The 24,454-nt window shown below is 40.9% G+C and overlaps 1 protein-coding gene across 2 annotated transcripts in view; it reads right to left on the bottom strand.

Moving 5' to 3' along the window:
• Positions 1-298: 298 nt before the first annotated feature.
• The window catches only part of LOC149779790 (brevican core protein-like), a 68,318-nt gene continuing 44,162 nt past the window's right edge, over positions 299-24,454 (bottom strand). For both annotated transcript variants that reach the window (XM_089940661.1, XM_089940662.1), the window contains exons 7-8: positions 4,313-4,526; positions 299-460 (exon numbers count right to left, since the gene is read on the bottom strand). In XM_089940661.1, the coding sequence (XP_089796787.1) occupies positions 430-460; positions 4,313-4,526 (245 nt within the window). In that variant the 3' untranslated portion in view covers positions 299-429. The remainder of the gene's footprint in view (positions 461-4,312; positions 4,527-24,454) is intronic.

Here is a 24,454-nt window from a genome sequence, read left to right as displayed (position 1 = left end):
AACAATTAAGAAGAATTATGATTAACTATCACCTGAGTTCTCTTTTCCCAGTGAACCCTTGATATAGTCGTGGCAGCAACCCACTTCACGCGTCAAATAATGTATAAATAATTAAACAACACGTACTGTCTAATGTAAATTTGTTTGTAAAGTATTGTTATCCAGGCCAATATGAATTGAACAAAAGAGTTCGCATAATAATGTAATATCAACTGTTGTTTGGTGTCTTCCTCGTCCTTTTATGGCTCATGTTGACTCTTGATATTGTTGTCCCTTAATAGTACTCTAAAATGACAAATTGTAGCAAACAGAACATTTTATTAATACAGAAATCTACATCATATAATGAATGAATATCACGTGATCATTTTCGGAACTGGTCTGATGTTAGAGCAAGCTGTCAACATTATCAACATGGCCAGTTGCTGTCTATCCAAGTAACGATTCTATGGGATCGACTCTGAAAGAAAAACAAAGGTTTTAATTTTCCATGAACGATATACTTCAAATGATGCCTACCCATTTCGATTGGAAATTTTTCATACGCTAACTATTCCTACAAATATATTCCTAGGAATGCTTACCCTGAAGAGATTAAAACTCATTTTATTATTATTATTATTATTATTATTATATATATATATATATATATATATATATATATATATATATATATATATATATATATATATATATATATATATATATATATATATATATATATATAGTGTTTGTGTGTGTACGCTATAACATTGATAAACCACAAGATGTATAAATTTTTCATTAACATAAAACGAGGCTTTCCGAGTTTAATTTCAATGAATAATTTATACAACGAGTGATATATCAAAGATACGGCGTACATGCCATACCTATATTTTATTTATATCACATACAAATACACATACTTGCATTTCCAAATAATTTACGACTGAACTATAAGCAACTGTGTTTTGACGGAACGAATGAAATCTGCACAACCTTGTCCAGTGAGTCATGTACAAATTGATAAGTTACTTCCTTTTCTTTTCGAACTTCTATTTTCGTTTATATTGATTAAATGAATATAAGACACAATTATAATTTAAACAAGATGGTTTGAATGGAAACAGTACAGCACTACAAACACAGCAGGTTGACTACTGAAACACTGAACGTTCTGGCTTTCAACTAGCGGCTATGATATTTAAGAGAGTTGGAAATATAAACTAAGCGAAATGAGGAACCGGTGATGCAAACACTTAAATGATTTAAAGTTCATTTAAATCATTACTATACTTTAGTTAATTTTCCTATCATATGTTTCTAACTTTCCCGTTTCCCTTGCTTCATGTCACTACATTTTTTCATCATTCATTCGTCCAAAGACATCGTCGCTGACACAGACGTTAATCCGCCAAGCTCGGTTTTTAACGGATTTACGTTGGTATTTTTCTACATAGGTCCAGAGAGGGGGGGGGGGGAAGGGAGGGAGAGAGAGATTGTGGTGGTGGAGTTGGAGAGATTCATCATAAAAGCATTTATTCATTGTCCATCCCTATCTTTCTTTATTTGTCGATTTGTCTGCTGCCTTACCAACCCATACAATGATATAGAATGGTTGAGGGAAGATAGACCGGCCATTGTACATTTTAATATTAACTAATATGTTTTAAGGCCCTTACTAATGGGTTTCACAAAACAAGAGGTAAAAAATAAACATAAATAAAACATTGAATAAATTACACTGATTCTATTCCTCCTGACATATGAATGTACCATACAAATCTTGATATAATATTGCAACTTTGTATCACTATTAAATTCACATGGAACGCTTACACCTAGCCGTTATAAATAATCATTGGTATTGCGAACACTGTATTAAAGTCACATGGAACGCTTACACCTAGCCGTTATAAATAATCATTGGTACTGCAAACACTGTATTAAAGTCACATGGAACGCTTACACCTAACCGTCATAAACAATCATTGGTACTGTGAACACTGTATTAAAGTCACATGGAACGCTTACACCTAGCCGTTATAAATAAGCATTGGTACTGCGAACACTGTATTAAAGTCACACGGAACGCTTACATCTAGCCGTTATAAACTACCACTGGTACTGTGAACACTGTATTAAGGTCACATGGAACGCTTAGACCTAGCCGTTATAAATAATCATTGGCACTGCGAACACTGTATTAAAGTCAAATGGAACGCTTACACCTAGCCGTTATAAATAATCATTGGTACTGCAAACACTGTATTAAAGTCACATGGAACGTTTACAGCTAGCCGTTATAAATTATCACTGGTACTGCGAACACTGTATTAAAGTCACATGGAACGCTTACACCTAGCCGTCATAAACTATCACTGGTACTGTGAACACTGTATTAAAGTCACACGGAACGCTTACACCTAGCCGTCATAAATGATCATTGATACTGCGAATGCTGTATTAAAGTCACACGGAACGCTTACACCTAGCCGTCATAAACAATCACTGGTACTGTGAACACTGTATTAAAGTCACATGGAACGCTTACACCTAGCCGTTATAAATAAGCATTGGTACTGCGAACACTGTATTAAAGTCACACGGAACGCTTACATCTAGCCGTTATAAACTATCACTGTTACTGTGAACACTGTATTAAGGTCACATGGAACGCTTACACCTAGCCGTTATAAATAAGCATTGGTACTGCGAACACTGTATTAAAGTCAAATGGAACGCTTACACCTAGCCGTTATAAATAATCATTGGTACTGCGAACACTGTATTAAAGTCACATGGAACGCTTACACCTAGCCGTTATAAATAATCATTGGTACTGCGAACACTGTATTAAAGTCACAATGAACGCTTACACCTAGCCGTTATAAATAAGCATTGGTACTGCGAACACTGTATTAAAGTCACAATGAACGCTTACACCTAGCCGTTATAAATAAGCATTGGTACTGCGAACACTGTATTAAAGTCACACGGAACGCTTACATCTAGCCGTTATAAACTACCACTGGTACTGTGAACACTGTATTAAGGTCACATGGAACGCTTAGACCTAGCCGTTATAAATAATCATTGGCACTGCGAACACTGTATTAAAGTCACATGGAACGCTTACACCTAGCCGTTATAAACTATCACTGGTACTGTGAACACTGTATTAAAGTCACATGGAACGCTTACACCTAGCCGTTATAAAGTCCCAGGTTCTTGTTGGTTACTTGATGCAAGTTCAGTTTTCTTTTTTTTTTCTCTCACTTCACGTCCGCATATTATCTTCTTTATGCGAGAGAGACAGACAGACAGACAAAGAGAACCAATCTGACAGCCAGTAAGGTCGAGTAATCTAACAATGCCATTATTATTTCTTGAATTTTAAATACAATTAATATTTTTAATAGATCTGATGAATCCATGAAAAGGACGTAGCGATTTCGTTTCCGATTCGTTAGTGCACCCCACGAGTAAACCGTTTCGGCCGTCGAATTCTACCATGTACACTAATTGCAACAAATGAAAAGCAAACTTATATGTTCTCGGCTTTTTTGTATTTTTAATTATTATAAATTTGCATTGAACGGAGTTAGGATCTTATTTGCCTGCTTTTTCTGGCAAGACACTTCACAATAAAGATATCTTATTGAATGGAAATCATTCTTTTTGTAACTTTATGCGATTCTTCTATTCACCTATATCTGGAGATAATAACTCGTGCATTCCTTCTGAACACATGCCTGCGCTTGTAAAATATCACAATAGCCGAGCTCTTCTCAGAAACAAAAACAAAATACATTTATGCTGAACAAATGTTTTCTTCATATTTATTTAGTCAAGGCATGCAGCAAATACATTGTACTGCTGCTGACTTTACCAGGGCATGTATCGCACGTACTGCTCTGTTGTCTTGCTCTTGGTTTCAAACCTTTAACAAAGCGAACTGTGCATGATCTCTATAGATAAAGGAGTTGAATTTTAAAAAGTTTCTGGTAGCCACAAAGACCGGAAAGCTTCAACGTTCAATAGTCGTCCATGGCATAATACTCCTCAAAAGACGTTTAAGATTGATGCAGCCATTTTTGGTCAGTACACCTTGTCTTAGGCGATGTGATTTTAAACCATACTTTGTAATTAATTGTAACTACTAGGGGTGCCTAGATTAAACTTAGCGAAACACATCCTGTGCGATTAAATTTCAAACGATCTTTGTCTATATCCGATGACAAGTTTGTTGATGCTGGCTAAGTTTTCGTTTCATTCAAAGAGAGAGAGATGCTTTATTGAAAGAGAAGGATAGAGAGCGTATTCATACCCCTCTTCACAAATAAAGGAAGCAGAGCTGGAACAATATAGTTCAGTCCACATAAAACTGAAATGGGTACCGAGAGCCAAACAGCCGTAACCATGGATACCGTTGCCGACACCTGGAGGCCATCTACTATTGACGACAGCGTCACCTGTTATCCAGTACAGCGCATTCGCGTTCGATGAGGCTCCGATCCAGAATTCGGAACTATCTTCTTCAACTGAAATTGATAAACAAGTTTCCTATTCAAATGAAATTGATGATGCAGTTAAAGTGACAGGTCTATGATTGTGAGAGTTGGATGGAAAATGAAACGAAGAGTTCAATAATTGCACACTTCCTTAGCATTTACAACGGAAGTACATATATTACGATGTATACAGTATGCATCTAGACATAAAAGTGATGTTATATTTCGCCAGGTATATTGATTACGCTTATTTGGTATGAGCTGTTTTAGTTTATTTTGATCATTCAGCCCTAATTTTCACTTACCTAGTAGGCCATCTCAGTCGTGTGATCTGTCTACTATGCCGGTGATAATCATTAAGGTTGCAGATAAAATAATTACAGTGTTCAACGTTCAGTTACGTGCAGAAATATTTTTTAGAAAAGATGTATCTTTTTTCTTCTTAGTTCTTTTTTCTTTCTAGAAAGGGTGTTGCTTACAAAACTATATGGTTACTACGGTCGCCAAATTGGCATTGTAATAAATGGTGTCCTCCGGATGAACAAGTAGTCAAACGAGCTTTTTATCGATCATTGACATTTCGACTCTATCTAAATGAGTTCGAGTGTCCGGATCGAATATGTTGGTGTGTGAGTAAGCTTGAGAGTAGCTTCCCTTGGATTAGTAGTTCTTTCCGGTGATTCACGGATTCTTCCTCCACCAGATGTAAATTGGCCGCAATATATATCCTATCAGGTGCTGGAAAATGGCGTTAAACACACAAAACCACAAACCAGTCTAACAACAACGTTGTGACTATCACAATTACTAACACACTATGTGTCTTGGATATACAAAAAGTGAACCTAAAATCTAATTTTCCACGTATCGTGCACTAATTCCTAATTGTCGCAATTGATGGAAGTCAGATCGTACCATTAAAAGGTGTTTTCATTGGTGTTTTCATTGTTTTTTTATGTCGATTGTCGTTTACTAGCGATATTATTAAATATTTGCAATTACTCTGAATGGTGCGATATATTATTAACCCTGGAAGCAAGGCCATGTTGCGGTTTATGTGTTGTATTGCATCTCACTCTTTTAGTTTTCCAAAAACCATAAATAATGTCCATCAAACATATTTTCATTTAAGCAATGGATCGATTAATGTAATGGGGTGGGTGGGCTGGGGTGGCTTTGAGAATTGTGTCGTCAATAAAATTATCAGAGTTATAGACAACGATATGCCAGAACCAGAATAATTGTCCATTATTTTATTCTGAAATATATTGTATGCAGTAAGGATATTACTTTGTTTAGTTTCTGAATTCAAGAGGTTTGATAATTTCATTCATGACATGTAATAAAAACTGGCCAGATCGTCTGACTTGTTTCGATTGAATGCTTTGAAGAGAAGTAGTGAAGATTGGGTAAAGAAACTAATCATAGCATACATAATTCAAGCATGTTTATAAAGATTATATATTGTTTTCTAAATATATAAGAGTGTCTTAAATGCAATAAAAAAAAGCCAAAATCACATCTGACCGCATTTCCAGCATAAATTGAGGAGCGTATCAAGTAATCTCGGAACATTTAGCAATATCATTAGTAACAACGATATCACACTTACCAAAACTTATAAATCTGTTCTTTAAAGGTCTTGTCGAACTTTCAATACAGTTAGCATATTTTTCTAGCTGAAATTTCTCAAACGGTGGAATTTAAGTAACATTATTTACTGAATCTTACAACTAGTACTTCAATTAATTGAAGAAACAGCAAAAACATGAAAAGCTTATTCATCAAAAGTAAATGATGTTTGGGAGACAAAAATGAATGTACTTCACCATATAAATTGTATATAAAGAACAGTAAGTGTTAAATCAGTGAACATTTAGTCCATGTGAAATGAATTTATACAGCGTGGTAAATCTGAGAGCTCAATACTTACGCTGGTATTGTATCATCAACCCAGACCTAACCACGGAAAGCAGACATAAAATCAGAAACGGCGGATTAAATAACGAAGGTCCTTGTGTATTCACTTCCCATTCTCATGTAACCTCATTTGAATAAACAAGCGTCTCCATCCTCTAGATCAGCGTAGCGATTGGTTGAGTGTATATTTTAGAATCGTGGGGTGCACTTGCAAGAAGTTTTTATTTATTTACGCACGTGATCCCAATTACTTGTGAACTTAAAGTATTCAGATTTATTCACTGCGTAATTAAAGGACGTTTGAACTATATCCAATCATAAGAAGTGGCCCCAATGACGGTAGTCATAGATTAAGAGATATATATATAAAAAAATCGATATTTATTCTTTCATATGAACGTATGAATGCAGGGATAATTTGGTATTGTGTCACTCGCGTACATGACACCTACTAGACCAGTGCATATCATATGAAGGTGGAAACCTCGACCATAATGAAAACCTTGCCTGTATTCAGTAACGTTTTTTATGTGAACTCAATTTTAAAACAACAAAAAGAAACATTTTCCTAATATCATGTCATATAAAATATTTGATCTTTTGAGAAATTGTGGTTGATATAAACAATAGTTTTGATCCTATGTTGCAATGATTTTGTATTCTTTTATCATTGTTTTCTATTGTATATACCATTTAAAGAATTTAAACATATATACCCTTTGTCTTTTTGATTGTTTTAATATATAATTACGTTAATTAGGAAAGATTTGTCTTCGAAAAGTTATTTTCTTGCAATTCTTTATCTTTATTTGTTGTAGAACATCACTTTCGATATGAACTGTATAACCCATTTTGTGCTGACGTGTCGTTAAACCAATACATTTATAAAAAGGCATGTGTGTGATTTGCTTCTCTGCATGTCTCTCTGTCTGTATATTTGGCTGCCCATAGATCATTCAAACTTATAACATGTATTAATGCATCCAAAACATAAGAAAAGAGCCATGATGCTTTTTTGTGGTTATTATATGTTGACATCGAATGCTTAATAATAATAATAATAATAATAATAGTAATAATAACAATATTATTATTATTATTATTATTATTATTATTATTATTATTTGGTACTGTAGACGAAATCTTAGTCATTATCAGGTTGGATAAGAAAGTTTGGATGTGTGAAGATGGTGATCAAATATGCTGAAATTCATTTCTTCTTCTTCTTCTTCTTCTTTTTCTTCTTCTTCTTCTTCTTCTTCTTCTTTTTCTTCTTCCTATTATCATTATTATTATTATTATCTGGTATTGTAAACGAAATCTTAGTCATTTTCACGTTGTATAAGAATGTTTGGATGTGTGAAAGAAGATGACGATCAAATATGCTGAAATTCATTTATTATTATTATTATTATTATTATTATTATTATTATTATTATTTGTGGAAGGTCAAATGATCACAACAATTTTTTTAATATATTTGAAGACAAATTTTATGTTACAAGTATCTTAATTACTTAATTTGTATTGGATTTAGAATATTCCATTGCCTTCAATATTTTCCCAATCTAAATTCCGATATCTTGTATTGGCTTTAGAATATTCCACTGCCTTCAATATTTTCCCAATCTAAATTCCTATATATTGTATTGGCTTTAGAATATTCAATTGCCTTCATTATTTTCCCAATCTAAATTCCTATATATTGTATTGGCTTTAGAATATTCAATTGCCTTCATTATTTTCCCAATCTAAATTCCTATATCTTGTATTGGCTTTAGAATATTCCATTGCCTTCATTATTTTCCCTATCTAAATTCCTATATATTGTATTGGCTTTAGAATATTCCGTTGCTATCGTTATTTTCCCAATCTAAATTCCTATATCTTGTATTGGCTTTAGAATATTCAATTGCCTTCATTATTTCCCCAATCTAAATTCCTATATATTGTATTGGCTTTAGAATATTCCGTTGCCTTCTTTATTTTCCCTATCTAAATTCCTATATATTGTATTGGCTTTAGAATATTCAGTTGCCATCGTTATTTTCCCAATCTAAATTCCTATATCTTGTATTGGCTTTAGAATATTCAGTTGCCATCGTTATTTTCCCAATCTACATTCCTATATCTTGTATTGGCTTTAGAATATTCAATTGCCTTCAATATTTTCCCGATCTAAATTCCTATATCTTGTATTGGCCTTAGAATATTCAATTGCCTTCATTATTTTCCCAATCTAAATTCCTATATATTGTATTGGCTTTAGAATATTCCGTTGCCTTCTTTATTTTCCCTATCTAAATTCCTATAAGTAGTGAAGTGGGATACTATAGGCTCAATGGGAATTAGCATTAAAAACACCCTTGGGAACATATAGCCTCAATGGAAATCTAACATGGAGAAAAATCGTGGGAACATGTAGCCTCAATGGGAATTTAACATAGAGAAAAATCGTGGGAACATATAGCCTCAATGGGAATTTAACACAGAGAAAAATCGTGGGACGATATAGCCTCAAGAGGAATTGAACATGGGAATTGGGACTGTATAGCGTCAAAGGAATTTAAACAGGGTGGGACTGTATAGCGTCAAGGGAAATTGAACATGGGATTTTTTAAAAAAAATAAAATAAAATAAAATAAAAAAGGGGTAGGCAATGGAAAGGCTATCTCTTTTCGAGAAATATGGCTGGCCCTGAAAAGGGCCTTTGGGTTTATGTTAATGTATTCATTAACATAAAGGGCACCGCATTGGTCTTCTTCTTGTCCTTAGGCTGCGTCTCACTGTTGGCCCGTAAATTAGCACTCTTTTCAGGCATCCTTGTCTTTCAACGTAGATCCTACGTATCCACAGGCTGGTGTTTGTCCTGTGGACAACGGTCCACTTGGATCGGACATACATGAGCATGTCTGTCCTAAACATCATGGAAGACACAAGGGTGGATGACTCAACTGTGGTCCACATCTTGAAGCGACGAGAACAGGCGAATCAATGCACTGAACTGCGCTTATTTATAGGCATAGGTAGGATTGAAACGGATTGAGTTCATTCACCAATCCGAACACGCGTTACAGAATTCAGTCAGCCCGCATCCAATTCGAAGAGAGCAGTCTGTGACGTCACGTAGTCTATATAGATTCGCTAGCGCTTGTGTGCAGTCAATCTATGCGACAGTGATTCAACATGACGGAAACTCAGAAAACGATCCAATGGGGTGCACCAGCAGGGGATACCGCCCAAGGGAACCCGGACTTACTTTCAGAAGAGGTGAATTGGGATTTTGTGGATTTTCTCTCCTCGCAAGAATTTGTTCCGGAACCTTCGTTACCTTCTTCATTACCGCAAGTGGAGAATTTTAGACAGAGACAGAAAGAAGAATTGGAGAAATTTATACAACGACAAAAGGAAGCGGAACAGGCTTTTCTCCTACAGCAACAGCAACAAGAAGAAGAGGTAAGAAAAAAACAACAGCAACAGCAGCAAGAAGAAGTAGCAGCAAAGAAACAAGAGGGTGAAAATCAAACGGTCACGGTACTGTTGGACATTTTAGCGGAGTTAAGAAGTCTGAAACAAATGTATCAGACTTCTTTATCACGACCGAAGAGAATACGACCTTCCCGAGCTAAACACGTCAACCCTGTGACTAAGCCTACCGTACCACCCTTAGTGATTTCAACCCAATCATTATCATCATCATCAACATTACGCAGTCCAGAAGTAGGCCTTGGCCGTGGCAAAGGCTTAAGGCAGTTAAAGTTGATTGCTTAAACTCACCCCTTCACCATAAAGAAAAAGGCCCTTTTCAGGGCCACCCACATTTCTCGAAAAGAAATACAATTTCAATTTGCCAATAACTCAAAAAAACCCCACCCATTTTACCCTTATAGTACGTGTCTGTGTATGAGTGCGTGAGTGTACGTTCTTATTTTAAAATCAGAACTAAAAGACTCTTACCTTATATCATTCATTTATTCTTTTATCCATTTTTTACAATCCAATTCACAATTCACAACACAACACTTTAATAAAAAGTTCATTGACTTCTTCTTTCTCCTTTTTTAGTCTCTCTGTTTTTTGAATTTCTTCACCGTCTTTTCCTCATTTTCTTCCCTTCTTCTTTCCTTCTTCTCCTGTTTCTTTGCCTCTTGTAAATAGAATTGTCTTTTTTCTTCCTCTTCTTCCTCTGAAGAATCCCTCTCTTCTTCCGAAGAATCCCTCTCTTCTTCTGAAGAATCCTTCTTTTCTTCTGACTCCTCTTGTTTCTTTTTTGGGCAATCTGGAGACCAATGTCCTTTTTCTTTACAATAATAACAGGTATCTTGACTTTTGTCTTTTTTAGTCCCTGTTTTTGTTCTTTTTTGACGGTCTGGACACTCTGAAGACCAATGCCCTTTCTTCTGACAGATATAGCAAGTATCTTGACTTTTATCTCGAAAAGAAGGAGAGTAGTCCGTAGGCTGGTCTGAAGAGAATTTTCTAATGACCCCTCGCAAAGCTCTGACGAAACGTTCCATCTGGTTAGTCTCTTCCATCGTTGTGCTCGGCTTGAGAGTGAAATGAATAGTGAAAGGATAAGACACACACCCTTTTATATACGCTGGTCTGCTATGACTATAAAGTAGCTCATGGTGTTTGAACTTGAGTCATTTGACTTTTTGCTTTCAAGATGAAACGATCTAATTCGTTCGAGAAGAAAGAAGAAGAAAGTAAGAGGCAGAAACGTGATCTATCGCCTCGTACCAGGGCTGAAATCTTGGCACAAATTCATGCCAGTGATTTTGAAGAGGACATGAGTGAACCAGAATCAGAACCCTCTAAACCAAGTTCACCACCCTTAGTTAACCCTGAAAAGTACTATTCCATTCGAGAGACGGAAAAGCGCTCCTCTAGAAAATTTAGAACTACGGCTTACAAATACACGGTGAAGTTTAAAGATTTCAAGGCTGAAGTGCCGTTAGAGAAAGCAGAAGTGTTCATCACTGGGGTGTGGGATTCTTTGCTCACTGCACTCAAGCGACAATGTCAACCCAAAGAAGACGATCGCTTGAGACTTTCCATACAACACGACGGTTTGAAATCCCCTGTTTGGATCGAGTTTAGCACATCTGCAGAATTGACTGCTTCCAAAGTCATGGACAAGATTCAACACGTGCAACAATCTAATGACCAGTTTGACATCACCGATGGTAAAGCCACACTGGACATGGCCCACGTCTCTCCTCCTCAAGGGATTGGACGCAAAAAGATGTTATTGGTGGACGACCTTCGCAACACCAAAAAGAGTCTCGTCCGAATTCGCAACCCTCATGACCAGATGTGTTTAGCCCGTGCCATCGTGGTGGGACGAACCTATGCCAACAAGAACGACACGGTACAATGGAAAAGAACCTGGAAAACTATTCGACAATCGGACAGAGCCAAACAACGAAACGAAGCAGAACTCCTGTTGCAACAAGCTGGTCTGTCCAAAGACACACCCTGTGGCATTCCTGAGATGCAAAAATTGCAAGATGCCCTAGCTCCACGATACACCTTGAAAGTGCACCCTCAAGAAGTGCGTGGGCCTCTGTTGTTTCGAGGCCAAGATTTTAAGGACGGAAAATACATTCATGTTTATCATCACGATGACCATTTCGATACCATTACCAGTATCACCGGATTCCTAGGATACGGTTATTATTGTGAGAAATGTGATTATGGTTATAACAATCGAGAGCAACACAAGCATTGTGGATCGAAATGCCCAGGATGTTTGGCCTCTCCACCCTGTCTGAGCGAAGAACCAGTGCCTTGTTCAACTTGTCTGCGCACGTTTGTCAGCCCTGCCTGTTACCAGCAACATTTGAAAACACAAGGTTCACAGAAGAAATGTGCTTGTCAACTCCTGAGATTGTGCCCTACGTGTGGACAAGGCATACTTACCAACAATGCCAAGGCACACGTATGTCGACGAAAGAAAAAATGTCACATTTGTCACCACATCGTGGACTTGGAACACGAATGTTACGTGCAAAAATACCAAGCCCCACCAGAGAAAGAGGACGGTCACAAGAAGAAAGGCAATTTCATCTTTTTCGATTTCGAATGCATGCAAGAAACCGGCATTCACATTCCTAATTTCTGCGTGGCTCATCGAGCGTGCGAGAAGTGCATTCAAGAACCTATCTTCAGTCATTGCCCTCACTGCAGCAAGATTCCCGGAGGGCGTGAAAAAATCTTTCGAGGACCGAACACGTTAGCCGATTTTGCCCAATGGGTTTTAGACCCCGTCGACAAGACGTGGAGCCAAGAGGACATCGAACGTTACGGAGATTGTCATCGCCATGCCACGGTGATGGCTCACAATTTCTCCGGATACGATGGACAGTTTCTTCTCAGATACTATACGGAACAAGGCACCGAGCGTCCTAAAGTGACTTTGAACGGAGCCAAAATCATTTTCATGCAAGTGGGACAAGTACAGTTTAAAGATTCGATGAGCTATTTGGCCATGCCTTTGAGTCGAATGCCTAAAACGTTTGGAATGACAGAAATGGCTAAAGGGTACTTTCCACACTTTTTCAATACGGAAGCCAATCAACACGCCGTTCTACCCCATTTACCTGAGGCTCACTATTACGACCCCGACAACATGCGTACCGAACAACGAGAAGCTTTCTACGCTTGGTACCAGGCTCACGCCTCGGACCCTTTCGACTTTCAGGAAGAAATGCTAAAGTATTGTCGTTCCGACGTGGACATTTTACGGCGTTGCTGTGGAAAATTTCGAGAACTGTTCATGGAACACGGAGGGGTTGATCCTTTGAAAGAAGCTTGCACCATTGCCAAAGCGTGTTCCTTAGTGTATCGACAACGATTCATGCCTGAAAACACCGTGGCTGTCATCAGTCCTCAAACGACCCACTTTGTCAAACGTCAATACTCGGTCAAAGCCCTACGTTGGTTACATTACTTGTGCGACAAGGAAGACAAGTGGATTCAGCATGCCCGCAACGGAGGGGGCGAAAAGACCATCGGAACGTATTCGGTCGATGGCTGGGACTTAGAAAACCCCAAGATCGTGTACGAGTTTAACGGTTGCTTATTTCACGGATGTCCCGTCTGTTACCCTGACCGTGGCACTAAAAATCAGTTTTTGCAACGAACCATGGAAGACTTGTACCAGGACACTTGTCAGCGGCGCCTAAAGTTAGAACAGCAAGGACACCAAGTGGTGGAAATGTGGGAACACGAGTACGATCACCGTATGAAAACCGATCCCGAGTTTAAACGCCTCGTGGAAAGTTACCAGTTCATGGACCCGCTGAACCCGAGGGATAGTTTGTACGGAGGAAGGACCAATGCCACATGTTTGCTGTACCAAGCCGACGAAGAGAAAGGAGAAGAAATCAAATACTTGGACGTGTGTTCGCTGTATCCCTACGTGTGCAAATATTGTCGCTTTCCCGTAGGGCACCCGCAATTGCTGACGGAACACATCGACCTGAAAAACATTCGACAATACGAAGGCTTGATCAAGTGTAAAGTTTTGCCTCCCACGAACCTATACCATCCCGTCTTACCTCACCATTGTCAAGGCAAACTGATGTTTCCCTTGTGCCGTACTTGTGCCGAAACGTGCAACCAAGACCAACCTTGCCATCACAGCCAGGAAGAACGGGCCTTGACGGGAACCTGGGTCAGCGTAGAATTGTTCAAAGCTCTGGACATGGGATACCAACTGTTAGAAGTGTACGAAATTTGCCACTTTCCCAAGACACAACAATACCACAAGGGTGACCCCACGCAGAAAGGCATTTTCGCCGACTACGTGGATGCCTTTTTGAAACTGAAGCAAGAAGACAGCGGCTATCCTTCCTGGTGTCACACTCCCGAAGACCAAATAAAATTCAAAGAGAAATACTACGAACAAGAAGGCATCACTTTAGACCACATCGAGAAAAACGAAGGCAGGCGATCGTTTGCCAAAGTGATGTTAAATTGCTTGTGGGGTAAAATGGCACAACGACCATGTTTACCCAAGACGGAATATTTGACAGAACCTTCCCGCTACTTCCAGATGATTCACGACAAAACCAAATACATGAAACACGTGGACGTCGTTCGAGAGAATTTGATCTTGGTCAATTACGAAGAAGATCTGGACTTTGTACAAGACGACCCTTTTGGAAATGTCATCATTGCGGCTTACGTGACAGCCCATGCTCGCTTAAAATTGAACGAAGCTTTAGAACTGTTAGGGGAACGCGTCCTGTACTTTGACACGGACAGTTGCATTTACATCCATCACCCGATTCAACATCACCCTAACATCGAAGGAGACCGTTTAGGAGCCTGGACAGACGAGCATCCCGACGACAAGATTCTAAGTTTCGTCAGTGGCGGTCCCAAAAATTACGGCTACGAATACCGTGACAAACAAGGAGAAGTGCACACGACGTGCAAAGTGAAAGGACTGACTCTGAATTATCGTACCAGTCGTGTGGTCAACTTTGGGGTATTGAAAGAAGCCTTGCAATCGGGAGAGGATGGAAACTTTAAAGTGACCACCTATCAACCGAACAAGATTGTACGTTTACCCACTCACCACATCGTCAGTCGACCCTTGGAAAAAGTCTATCAAATTGTATACCAGAAGCGAGTGCGACTTCCCAATCATTTCACCTTACCGTACGGTCACGTCGGTATTGGTCTGTATATAAAAAAGAACCCTAGGCAAGATCGATAGTTCATTGTGACTACCAAGACCGAGCGAACAAGATGAATACTTTGAAAGAGGCATCGTTCCAGTTTGGGGATTGTAAAAAAGTTGTATCTTCCTCTAGTGTGACTAATATTGGATGGATAAGACCCATGCATTGCGACGGAAAATGTCCGGAAGGAAACTGCGATTGTCCATGTGGTTACCATTGTAATTGCGTAACGGAGTTTGCAGACGAGTGCGATTGTGAGCCTTGCGATGGATACGATGCTGTACCTTGTGACCTGATCGATGCCGTAAAGCATCATGGGAACTTTGTTCTCACTGCCCCTATCATGGAAAGTGATGCTGTGCGTGTCAAACCTGAGGGATGCGAAAGCGATGCCGCTCGTCCTCTTAGACATTTTACCGGGTTTAAAGGGGAATGTCGACCTTCACGTTTACCTCCCTACGGATGTCATCCAGCCCTGAGCAAACTCCTGTTCATGTCACCCAACCCTCATCGAAACGAACCTGTGAAAGACGAATATTCGTTTCCTGTGCGTTTGTCGGAATACTGCGACTTTGAAAATCGTCTTCAATCGTTCAAAGGAAAATGGCCAAAGTATCTGGGAGGACCGACCCCTGAAGAATTAGCCAGAGCCGGATTTTTCTACTTGGGCGAAGGAGATAAAGTCAAGTGCTTCAGTTGCAGTGTGTCACTTCACCACTGGGAACCGCAAGATTCGGCCTACGTTGAACATGCTCGATGGTCACCGAATTGTCATTACTTACCTTTAGTGGGACCGAGACATTGAAGTAACTTCTTACCATAATAATCTGTTCATGGATACTTTACAAGAGAACATTCGTGCTTTGCCTGTGGAGTTGAAAGAACGCATTTATCGAGAGCTGGTCAAAATACAAGTGAAACGTAAAGAACAATTGCATCCGTTACGTCACCGGTGTTTGAACCACTGGTACCTTCAGGCTATACAAGGACTGATTGAGTTGAAAGTGTTCCATTGGACAGACATTGATCAACGACCTCCTGGTTATAAAAAGGAATGGTTTGGTATTGACGATTCTATCTACTACATTGTAAACGTACTGCATCGAATTCCAGAGGAAGAGTTAACGAATTACCAACATCTTTCACGCAATGTCAACTTGGTGAAAGAGGAAACTTCTGAACGAATTGTAATGTGTAGATTAGTGGTGAAACGATTTAGATTCGACAATGAATTAAAACCATGTTTGTGCAAACAGTACATTTCTTGTGTCAGACCAAAGAGGATTTAGTATGACCTATTCATGGATACTTTGCTAGAGAACATTCGTGCTTTGCCTGTGGAGTTGAGAGAAAGGATTTACCGAGAGCTGGTCAAAATACAAGTGAAACGTAAAGAACAATTGCATCCGTTACGTCACCAGATCTTTAACCACTGGTACCTGAATGGTATAAGAGAACTGATTCGTCAGAAATTCTTTCAATGGTCAGACATTGTTCAACACTTTGAGGTCGCTAATGATCGACATGTTCATAATTATGGTTACTTCGAGATTCACCTACAGCAATACATTGAGGAAGACAAGTTAAAGGATTACCAACATTTGTTACGTGGAATCTACTTAGCGGAAGAGGAAACTTCTAAACGAACTCTGACGTTTCGGTTACAGTATGCAAGATTTAGATTCCCTACTGGAGAACGAAGATCTCTGGCTAGAAAGTACGTGTATTGCATCCAAAAAAAAGAGAATATAAAAACAGGTTGCCATGCCACGGTTTATGTCACATGTCATCCAACAGATTCCGTGGAAGGAACTCAATGACCATATTCAAACCGTGGATCATTACCATCAATTATTACAAGAATTTTATCCATTCAATTTGGGACAAGTGGTGTGTGTCTTAGTGACTTGTTTTCTGGGATTTCGTTTACCAGCCGATTCTTTGTGGACTCTTTACGATCAGTACTTACCATACCCCCATGGCCTTAAATGGTCACGAAAAACTCCTTTTGCTCAAAGCCTTGCGTTTTCATCTGGATACTTCTCGACCTCAACAGGAAAAAAAGATTCGTCAACTTTTAGCTACCCAAGACGTGTATGACGATGTGTGTGTAGCTTGTGACTTACATCCCCATTGGACAGATGTCCGTGCCTGGAAAGAATGGGGTTTTGAGGCTTGGACCCAAGAAGTGGCCCAGTATGCACGAGAATTGTTCAAGGAAAAAAGTTACTTTTCAACCCGTGTTAGTGACGGTGCCAGAAGAACCCGTCACCCAGGACAGGACTGTCGTGGACAGGCCTGAAAGACCCTTTCGGGAGGACACTTGTGTGACCTTACCCCCTACTATAGAACTGGTTAGAACATTACCCAAAACATGTTGTACAGACACTTGTGTTTATTCCACGTTCATCGTTATCATGTGCCTTTTATCATTGTACTTAAGCCTTTGGCTTTTATGTATTTTTGTCTTTCGTATTCATGTTTGATAAAAAAACATTCAATAAACGTGTTCTGAAAAAGTATATAAACTCTTGTCTTGTTTGTTCTGGTGTCACAAGTGACATTTCTCACACCATGGCTACCTCTACTGTCTCTGCTCCCTCTTCCTCCACTGTCAAAGTCATCGACGAACACTTAGATCGTGCCAGTTGGGAGGCTTTGTATCTTCGCCATCCCTTTAACATGCTCATTGCTGGACCTAGCGGTTCTGGCAAAACCGAATTCGTCAAACGTTTGATCGAACATAAACATCATTTGATCGATCGGCAACCTCAACGGATCGTGTGGTGTTACAAAGAGTGGCAATCGGCGTACAGCCTCTTGCGAGAAAGTCAAGGCGATTCCATTGTGTTTGTGGAAGGCATTCCTAAAGAAGACGACGGCATCGTCTCTGACTCCCGTCAAACCCATTTGGTCATTTTCGACGACATGTTAGGAGAAGACGAAGAAGAAATTAAATTGTGGTTCACGCGCAAAGGGCATCACTGTAATGCCAGTGTCGTTTACATCACCCAAAATTTGTTTCAACAAAGTAAAGCCCATCGCACCATCAGTCTCAATGCGCATTACGTGGTCTTGTTTAAAAGCCCTCGAGATAAATCGCAAGTGCAAGTCTTAGCCAAACAGTTAGGAACGCCTTGGCTGACTCAGGCGTACGACGATGCCACTCAAACGCCACACGCCTATTTACTCGTCGATTTGAAACCTACGACCCCCGAGGATTTGCGATTTCGTACCCACTTGTTTCACCACTGGTGCCAAGACGGAGGGCCTGTCCAGTACACGTCTCCGTCCTCGACTTCATTTCACTCCCCATGAAAAAAATCTATAAAAACCTCAGACCCTTTTTCGTCTGTCTCACACAGTGCGAACATGACGTCCCTTCAGTCGCATCTTCCCGTCAAATTGATTCGTGCCTTGTATGGCATCAGTCGAGAAAAAGATCCACAAACACGAGCTCGTGTCTTAGAAGCTAGTCTCAAAGAAGTCTTACGATGGTTCACGGTGACGGCACGTCAATTACTCCAAGGAATCATTCAGATTCCTCATCAAACCAAACGCTTTTTCGATCGAAACAAAGTCGCTTTGGTCCAACTGGCCGATCCCCGCATCGACACTCAAACCAAAAAACAAATCATTTTGAAACCTGGAGGGAGCGGTACTCTAGGAGGGGTCATCATTCGCTCACTCTTAAGATGGGATCCTAATGCCCCCAAAGTTATCCCCAAGACAAAAGTCCAACGAAGCCCCAAGAAGAAAAAGAAAAAGACCCCAAAGAGAAGAACTTCTCCAGTGGCGGGACCCTCCTCTTACCAGACACCACCCCGGAAAAAGAAAAGAAGCCCCAAGAAAAAGAAAAGTCCACAGAAGAAAACTAGTCGCAAGAGAGGCACTTCGGCCAGGACGCAACCTTACACTCGCAAACCACGACCTGCCACAGCGGTGACTGCGTCTCCGGCAGCCTCACGTTTATCCACTTCTCCGTTGATGTCACCAGGAACTGAAGAGTACTTGGAGACGTTGATCACACCAAGAACTTCTCCGTTGATGACCCCCAAAAGAACTTCCCCAGTGGCAGGACCCTCCAATTTAGTGGCAGTGGCTGCTGCTCACAAAGTACCTTCTCCCAAAATCAAAGTCCATGAAAGATCGGGCATGTTACAAAGTTTACTGGATTTGTCCAAGCAAGAACTGGCTCGATTTAGTCCGTTACGTACCCCTGCACGACGTGTCATGCCTGTCCTCAAACTGATACGCCGTAAAGACAATCAGTGGCGACGCGTTCCAGTATAAAAAAGGCCTGTGACCGAGTAGGGTATCAGTGTTTTTAGGTGCTCCTAAAGACTCAAAGATGTCACCCTCCAGAAAACCCCAAGGAAAGAAAAGGAAAGGACTGCCACCACGTTTAGCCAAACATGGGGACATGTTATCTGTCCTGTCCAAAGCTTCTCCACCCCTACGAAAAAAACTCATTCAAACGGCCTCCAAAGAGGTCATCGATATCGTGTGCGAATGTTGTTTGAACGTTTTGAAAGGTACGATTCCTTTGTCCAAACACCAGAAACAATGCTTAAGCAAACATCGTCACGTTCTTCGCCAAATGGTTCGAAAGAAAATTCCCATTCGTCAAAAAAAGAAGATGTTAGTGCAACGTGGAGGCATTTTGCCTCTCTTGTTAGGCCCCATACTGAAAGGAGTCTTGGGAACCATGTTGGGAGGACTAGTGGGAGCAAGATAAAAAGGCCTTCGGAAGTCCCAAGATCTCAGAATCGACCCCTGACAACCCCATGGAAGGACGAAAACTAGCTTTAGTGCCTTACAAACGATGGATGGAATACCATCGGTGGCAAGAACAACGCACCCCGCATTTACCTCCCAATCCCAATTTGAGCGAAATGTCCCAGTTACAACACGAATTGCAGTCCTTGATGGATCGCCAAGATTTGTCCGAAACAGAAAAATCGCAAAAGTACGGTCAACTCTTGCAACGACTGCAACTCTTTCACCAGAAAGCTTTAGACGAAACAGCTCTACCCACTCTGAAAGATTTTAAGACCTTGATGAAAAGTCCAGCACCATCACCAGTACCAGTACCAGTGACCAAGACAGAAAAAGGAAAAGAAGAAGAAGAAGAAGGGTTTCAAACTCCACCAGAAAAAGTACGCAAGTTAACAACACCACCTACCTCCAGAATTGGATGGATTAAAAAGATGATGGCCACCCCTTCTTCATCACAAGAGAAAAAGAAAGTGAAGACAGAAGTGAAGACAGAAGTGAAACAAGAACCGATATCCCCCGTTCAGACATTCTTCTCCTCTTCGACACCTATTGCTGGCCGCACACGCAAAGCATTGCAATCCAAGAAAATACCCCAAGAGAAAAAGAGTAGCATCCTCCAAGACTGGGTGTCTTATTAACACATCAACCAACACAAAAAATAAAAAATGGAAAAAGTCTTAGCCAGCATTTACTACGATCCCTCCCATCCTGCAGGTTACGCAGGAGTTCAAAAATTGTATCGTGCTGCCAAAACGCGACTGAAAAGTCTCCGTTTACCTCAAGTGCAACGATGGTTACAAGAACAAGCTACCTACACTTTACACAAACCCATTCGACGCAAGTTTGCCAGAAGTCGCACCCGAGTGGAAGGCATCGATCATCAATGGCAAGCCGATTTAGCCGATGTCTCTCATTTGGCCAGCTACAATCGTGGCTACAAATATTTGTTTTGTGTCATCGACGTCTTTTCCAAATTTGCCTGGGTCGTGCCCTTGACTTCCAAATCCAGCAGCGAGTTAGTGCGAGCCCTGCAACTGGTGTTAAAACAAAGCGGTCGTCACCCTCTTCGATGGCAAACGGACAAAGGCACCGAATTTCTAAACCAAGCTTTTCAAAAAGAATTAAAGAAACGTGACATTCATTTTTTTACCACCGAGAATCCCGAAACCAAAGCCAGCATCGTGGAACGTTTTCAACGCACTTTGAAAGAACGCATGTGGAAATATTTTACGCATCACCACACTCTGAAGTACATCGACATCTTACCACACCTGGTGCAAGCGTACAACCAATCTTACCATCGAAGCATCGGACGTGCCCCGCAGGACGTGACTCCCGACAACGAAGTGCTGGTGTTTGAACGCCTGTTCGGTACGTCCCCGACGAGGGCTGTCCCCAAGAAAAGTGGAGAGTTGGCCGTAGGAGATTGGGTGCGCATTGGCAAAACCAAACGCACTTTCGACAAAGGTTACTTACCTAACTGGACGACCGAATTGTTTCGCGTCACTGGACGAGTGCATGGCCGTCATCCTGCCGTCTATAAATTGGAAGACATGAACGGAGAAGTACTCAAAGGAACGTTTTATTTGCCCGAGTTACAACGTGTCACCAAAAAAGAAGACGACGTGTACGACATCGAAAGCATTCTCGAACGCAGAACCCGTAAAGTGGGCAAACGACGTGTCAAAGAAGTCAAAGTACGTTGGAAAGGATATCCACCCAGTTTCGATTCTTGGATCGACGCTTCGCAAGTCATCGACTATAAAAAGAAGAAGTGACCATCATGCCCTTTCACACAGCAGACGCAGCTACGTCGACCAGTCCTTCTTCACCCAGTTCTTCTGTGCAAGATTGACAAAAACAACCCTTGTGGGTGTGGTGTGGAGAACGTGTGCCTAAAACGCAAATCGTCTTTTTCTGCCAAATCTTCGTGGTGTATTGTGTCATCGGGGCAGCCATTGCCAATTTGAGTTTGCAACAAGGAGACAAACAATTGTGGACCATTTTATTGAGCAGTTGCATCGGTTACCTGCTTCCTAATCCCTCCCTGAAATTCTCCTCGAACGGGAACGTTGTGTCCAGTGCCAGTGCCAGTCACCACTCCAACCACAATCAGAACCCCATTTTGGGCGGAGACACGCCTCTGACGTCCAGTAATATCCCCTCGGACAGCCACAGAACTCTGGAATTATGAGTCACCAAAACCAATTTTACTTAACCTTACCCAGTGACAGTTCCATGGAGGTGTTTCCCCACAACACGTTGTGCTGTTACACGGCCAAATTACCTCAGACCATCCCCTTAGATCACGAAGCCCATTGGGAAGTGGCTTTAGTGGAAATGATTCACCCGACCCAAGTCCTCAATGTCCTTCCCAATCAAAATGTTTTTGATGTGGAAGTTCATGACGAACAATTGCAACAGTACTTGGATACCTATGGCAAATATGACAAGAAAACCCCTGGCACAAAAAATCAAAAGTACACCACCTATCACTTGTTCATTCCCCCAGGGTATTATTTTAGTGGTCAACATTTGGTGAGCACCATTACCTCCAGGTTTAATGTCGTGTTTCTGAAAGCTTTGGAAAGTGTCAAAAAAAGTGTCACCATGGAATACCACAAAACAGCTCGTCGCTTCTTGATGAAATTTGACGGGAGTAAAATCCTGTCCATTTTATTTTGTCCTGAATTGTTTGACATGTTGGGCGGAGACATGGACATGAGAATGGCGATGATGAAGAAAAACGAATCACCCATCGTTTACGACAACGAGTCTTTTAGCAAGTTATTTCGTGCCCCGGTAGAACTGAACCAAGGACTGAATTTGATGTTTGTGTACTCCGATGTGGTGGAGTATAACGTGGTGGGACACACCTCTGTACCGTTACTGCGTGTCATTCCTTTCAAAGTGGATTCTGCCACGAACGCTGACGAGGAAGGTGGAAACACTTATCACGTCCACCGCGAATTTGTCCATCCTCACTATTTGCCTGTCAGCAAGTCGTATTTGGACACGGTCAACATTACTATAAAAGGAGATTTGGGACAAAATATTCCATTCACCAAAGGAAAAGTCACGGTGAAACTCCATTTTCGAAAACGGTTCTCTCACGATTCGTAAGCAAGTCATGTATCCAGTGTACCGAGGGGTTGCTCGACAGCGAGGACACGGTTTAGGAGACATGCTGAAATCGGCCTTTCGTTCGGTGGCTCCGGTGTTGAAACCGATGGTGACACGCGGATTGCACGCCTTGAAAGATGCGGCACTGACGCAAGGCAAAGAATTTCTCCAAAATGTCATCATCGACAAACAAAACCCTAAAGAAGCCTTCATGAGGGCAGGCAAAAATGTCTTGCTGCAAACGGGTAAAGACATTTTGGGCCGACGAGACACACCTATAAATGCCCTGCACGCTACCGAGTCAGGCATTCAGCAAGGACAAGGCAGAAAGAGACGACGAAGAAAACACCCTTTCACCAGACTTCAAGCGAGAAAGGCCAAGAAAAGAAGAACAGTTCGAGACTTAGACGTTTTCGATTATTGAGAAAGAGAAAAAAATGATGCACCGAGAGTCTTGCGCTTGTTCCAAGACGGAACTGGACCTGTTTGCCATGCCCCCCACCATGATGACCATGCAAGAATCCCAGTGGGTGGAATTTCATCCCGTCTCCTCTTTGACGGAATCAGCTCCCATCGAGTTTGAAATCAAAGGACAACCCGAAGATTACATCGATCTGAATAGCAGTTACCTGTATTTGAAAGTGAAAGTGATCAAAACGGACAACACCAATCCAGGAGGCGATGCTAGAGTAGCTCCTGTCAACAATTTCATGCATTCCTTATTTAGCGAAGTGGACTTGTACTTGAATAACAAACTGGTCAGCAGCAGCATGGATACTTACCCATATCGTACCTACTTGGAAAATCTCTTGACGTACGGAAAAGAAGCCAAGAATACTCATCTGGATGCTTGCGTGGTATGGAAACCTGACACAGCAGGTGTAGGCACGTTTAGCGACACAGTCCTGACAGAAGATGACAATCCTCACAATGTGGGGTTTAACGACCGTCGTAAGAAAATTCTGCAAGGGCGAAGTTTAGAACTGATGGATCGTTTGCATTTGGACATGTGGTTACAAGAAAAGTATTTGCTCAACGGGGTGGATATCCCTCTGAGACTGAATCGTAGCAGTGCCACTTTCCATTTGATGGCCCATGCCAACGAATACAAAACTATCATTCAAGAAGCCCGACTTTACGTGCGTCGTGTGGAAGTGTTACCTAAAGTGGGAAACGACGTCAGTCAGACGTTGAGCAGAACGACTGCCAAGTATCCGATACGACGCGTAGAAGTGAAAATGTTCACCATTCCTGCTGGACAGCGATCTATGATCGAAGATCATCTGTTCCAAGGACAGTTACCCAAACGTTTGATTGTTGGTATCGTCAGGAATTCAGCCTTCAACGGAACCCACGATCAAAATCCTTTTGAGTTTCAACATTACAATGTGTCCAAGATCGAAGTCAGTCGCGACGGCAAGACCTTGTGTACCCGACCCT

This window comes from Sinohyriopsis cumingii, chromosome 17 (genome assembly GCF_028554795.1).
Source record: "Sinohyriopsis cumingii isolate HCF-2022 chromosome 17, ASM2855479v2, whole genome shotgun sequence".
Classification (NCBI taxonomy): domain Eukaryota; kingdom Metazoa; phylum Mollusca; class Bivalvia; order Unionida; family Unionidae; genus Sinohyriopsis; species Sinohyriopsis cumingii.
This window is presented reverse-complemented; position numbering and strand designations above follow the sequence as displayed.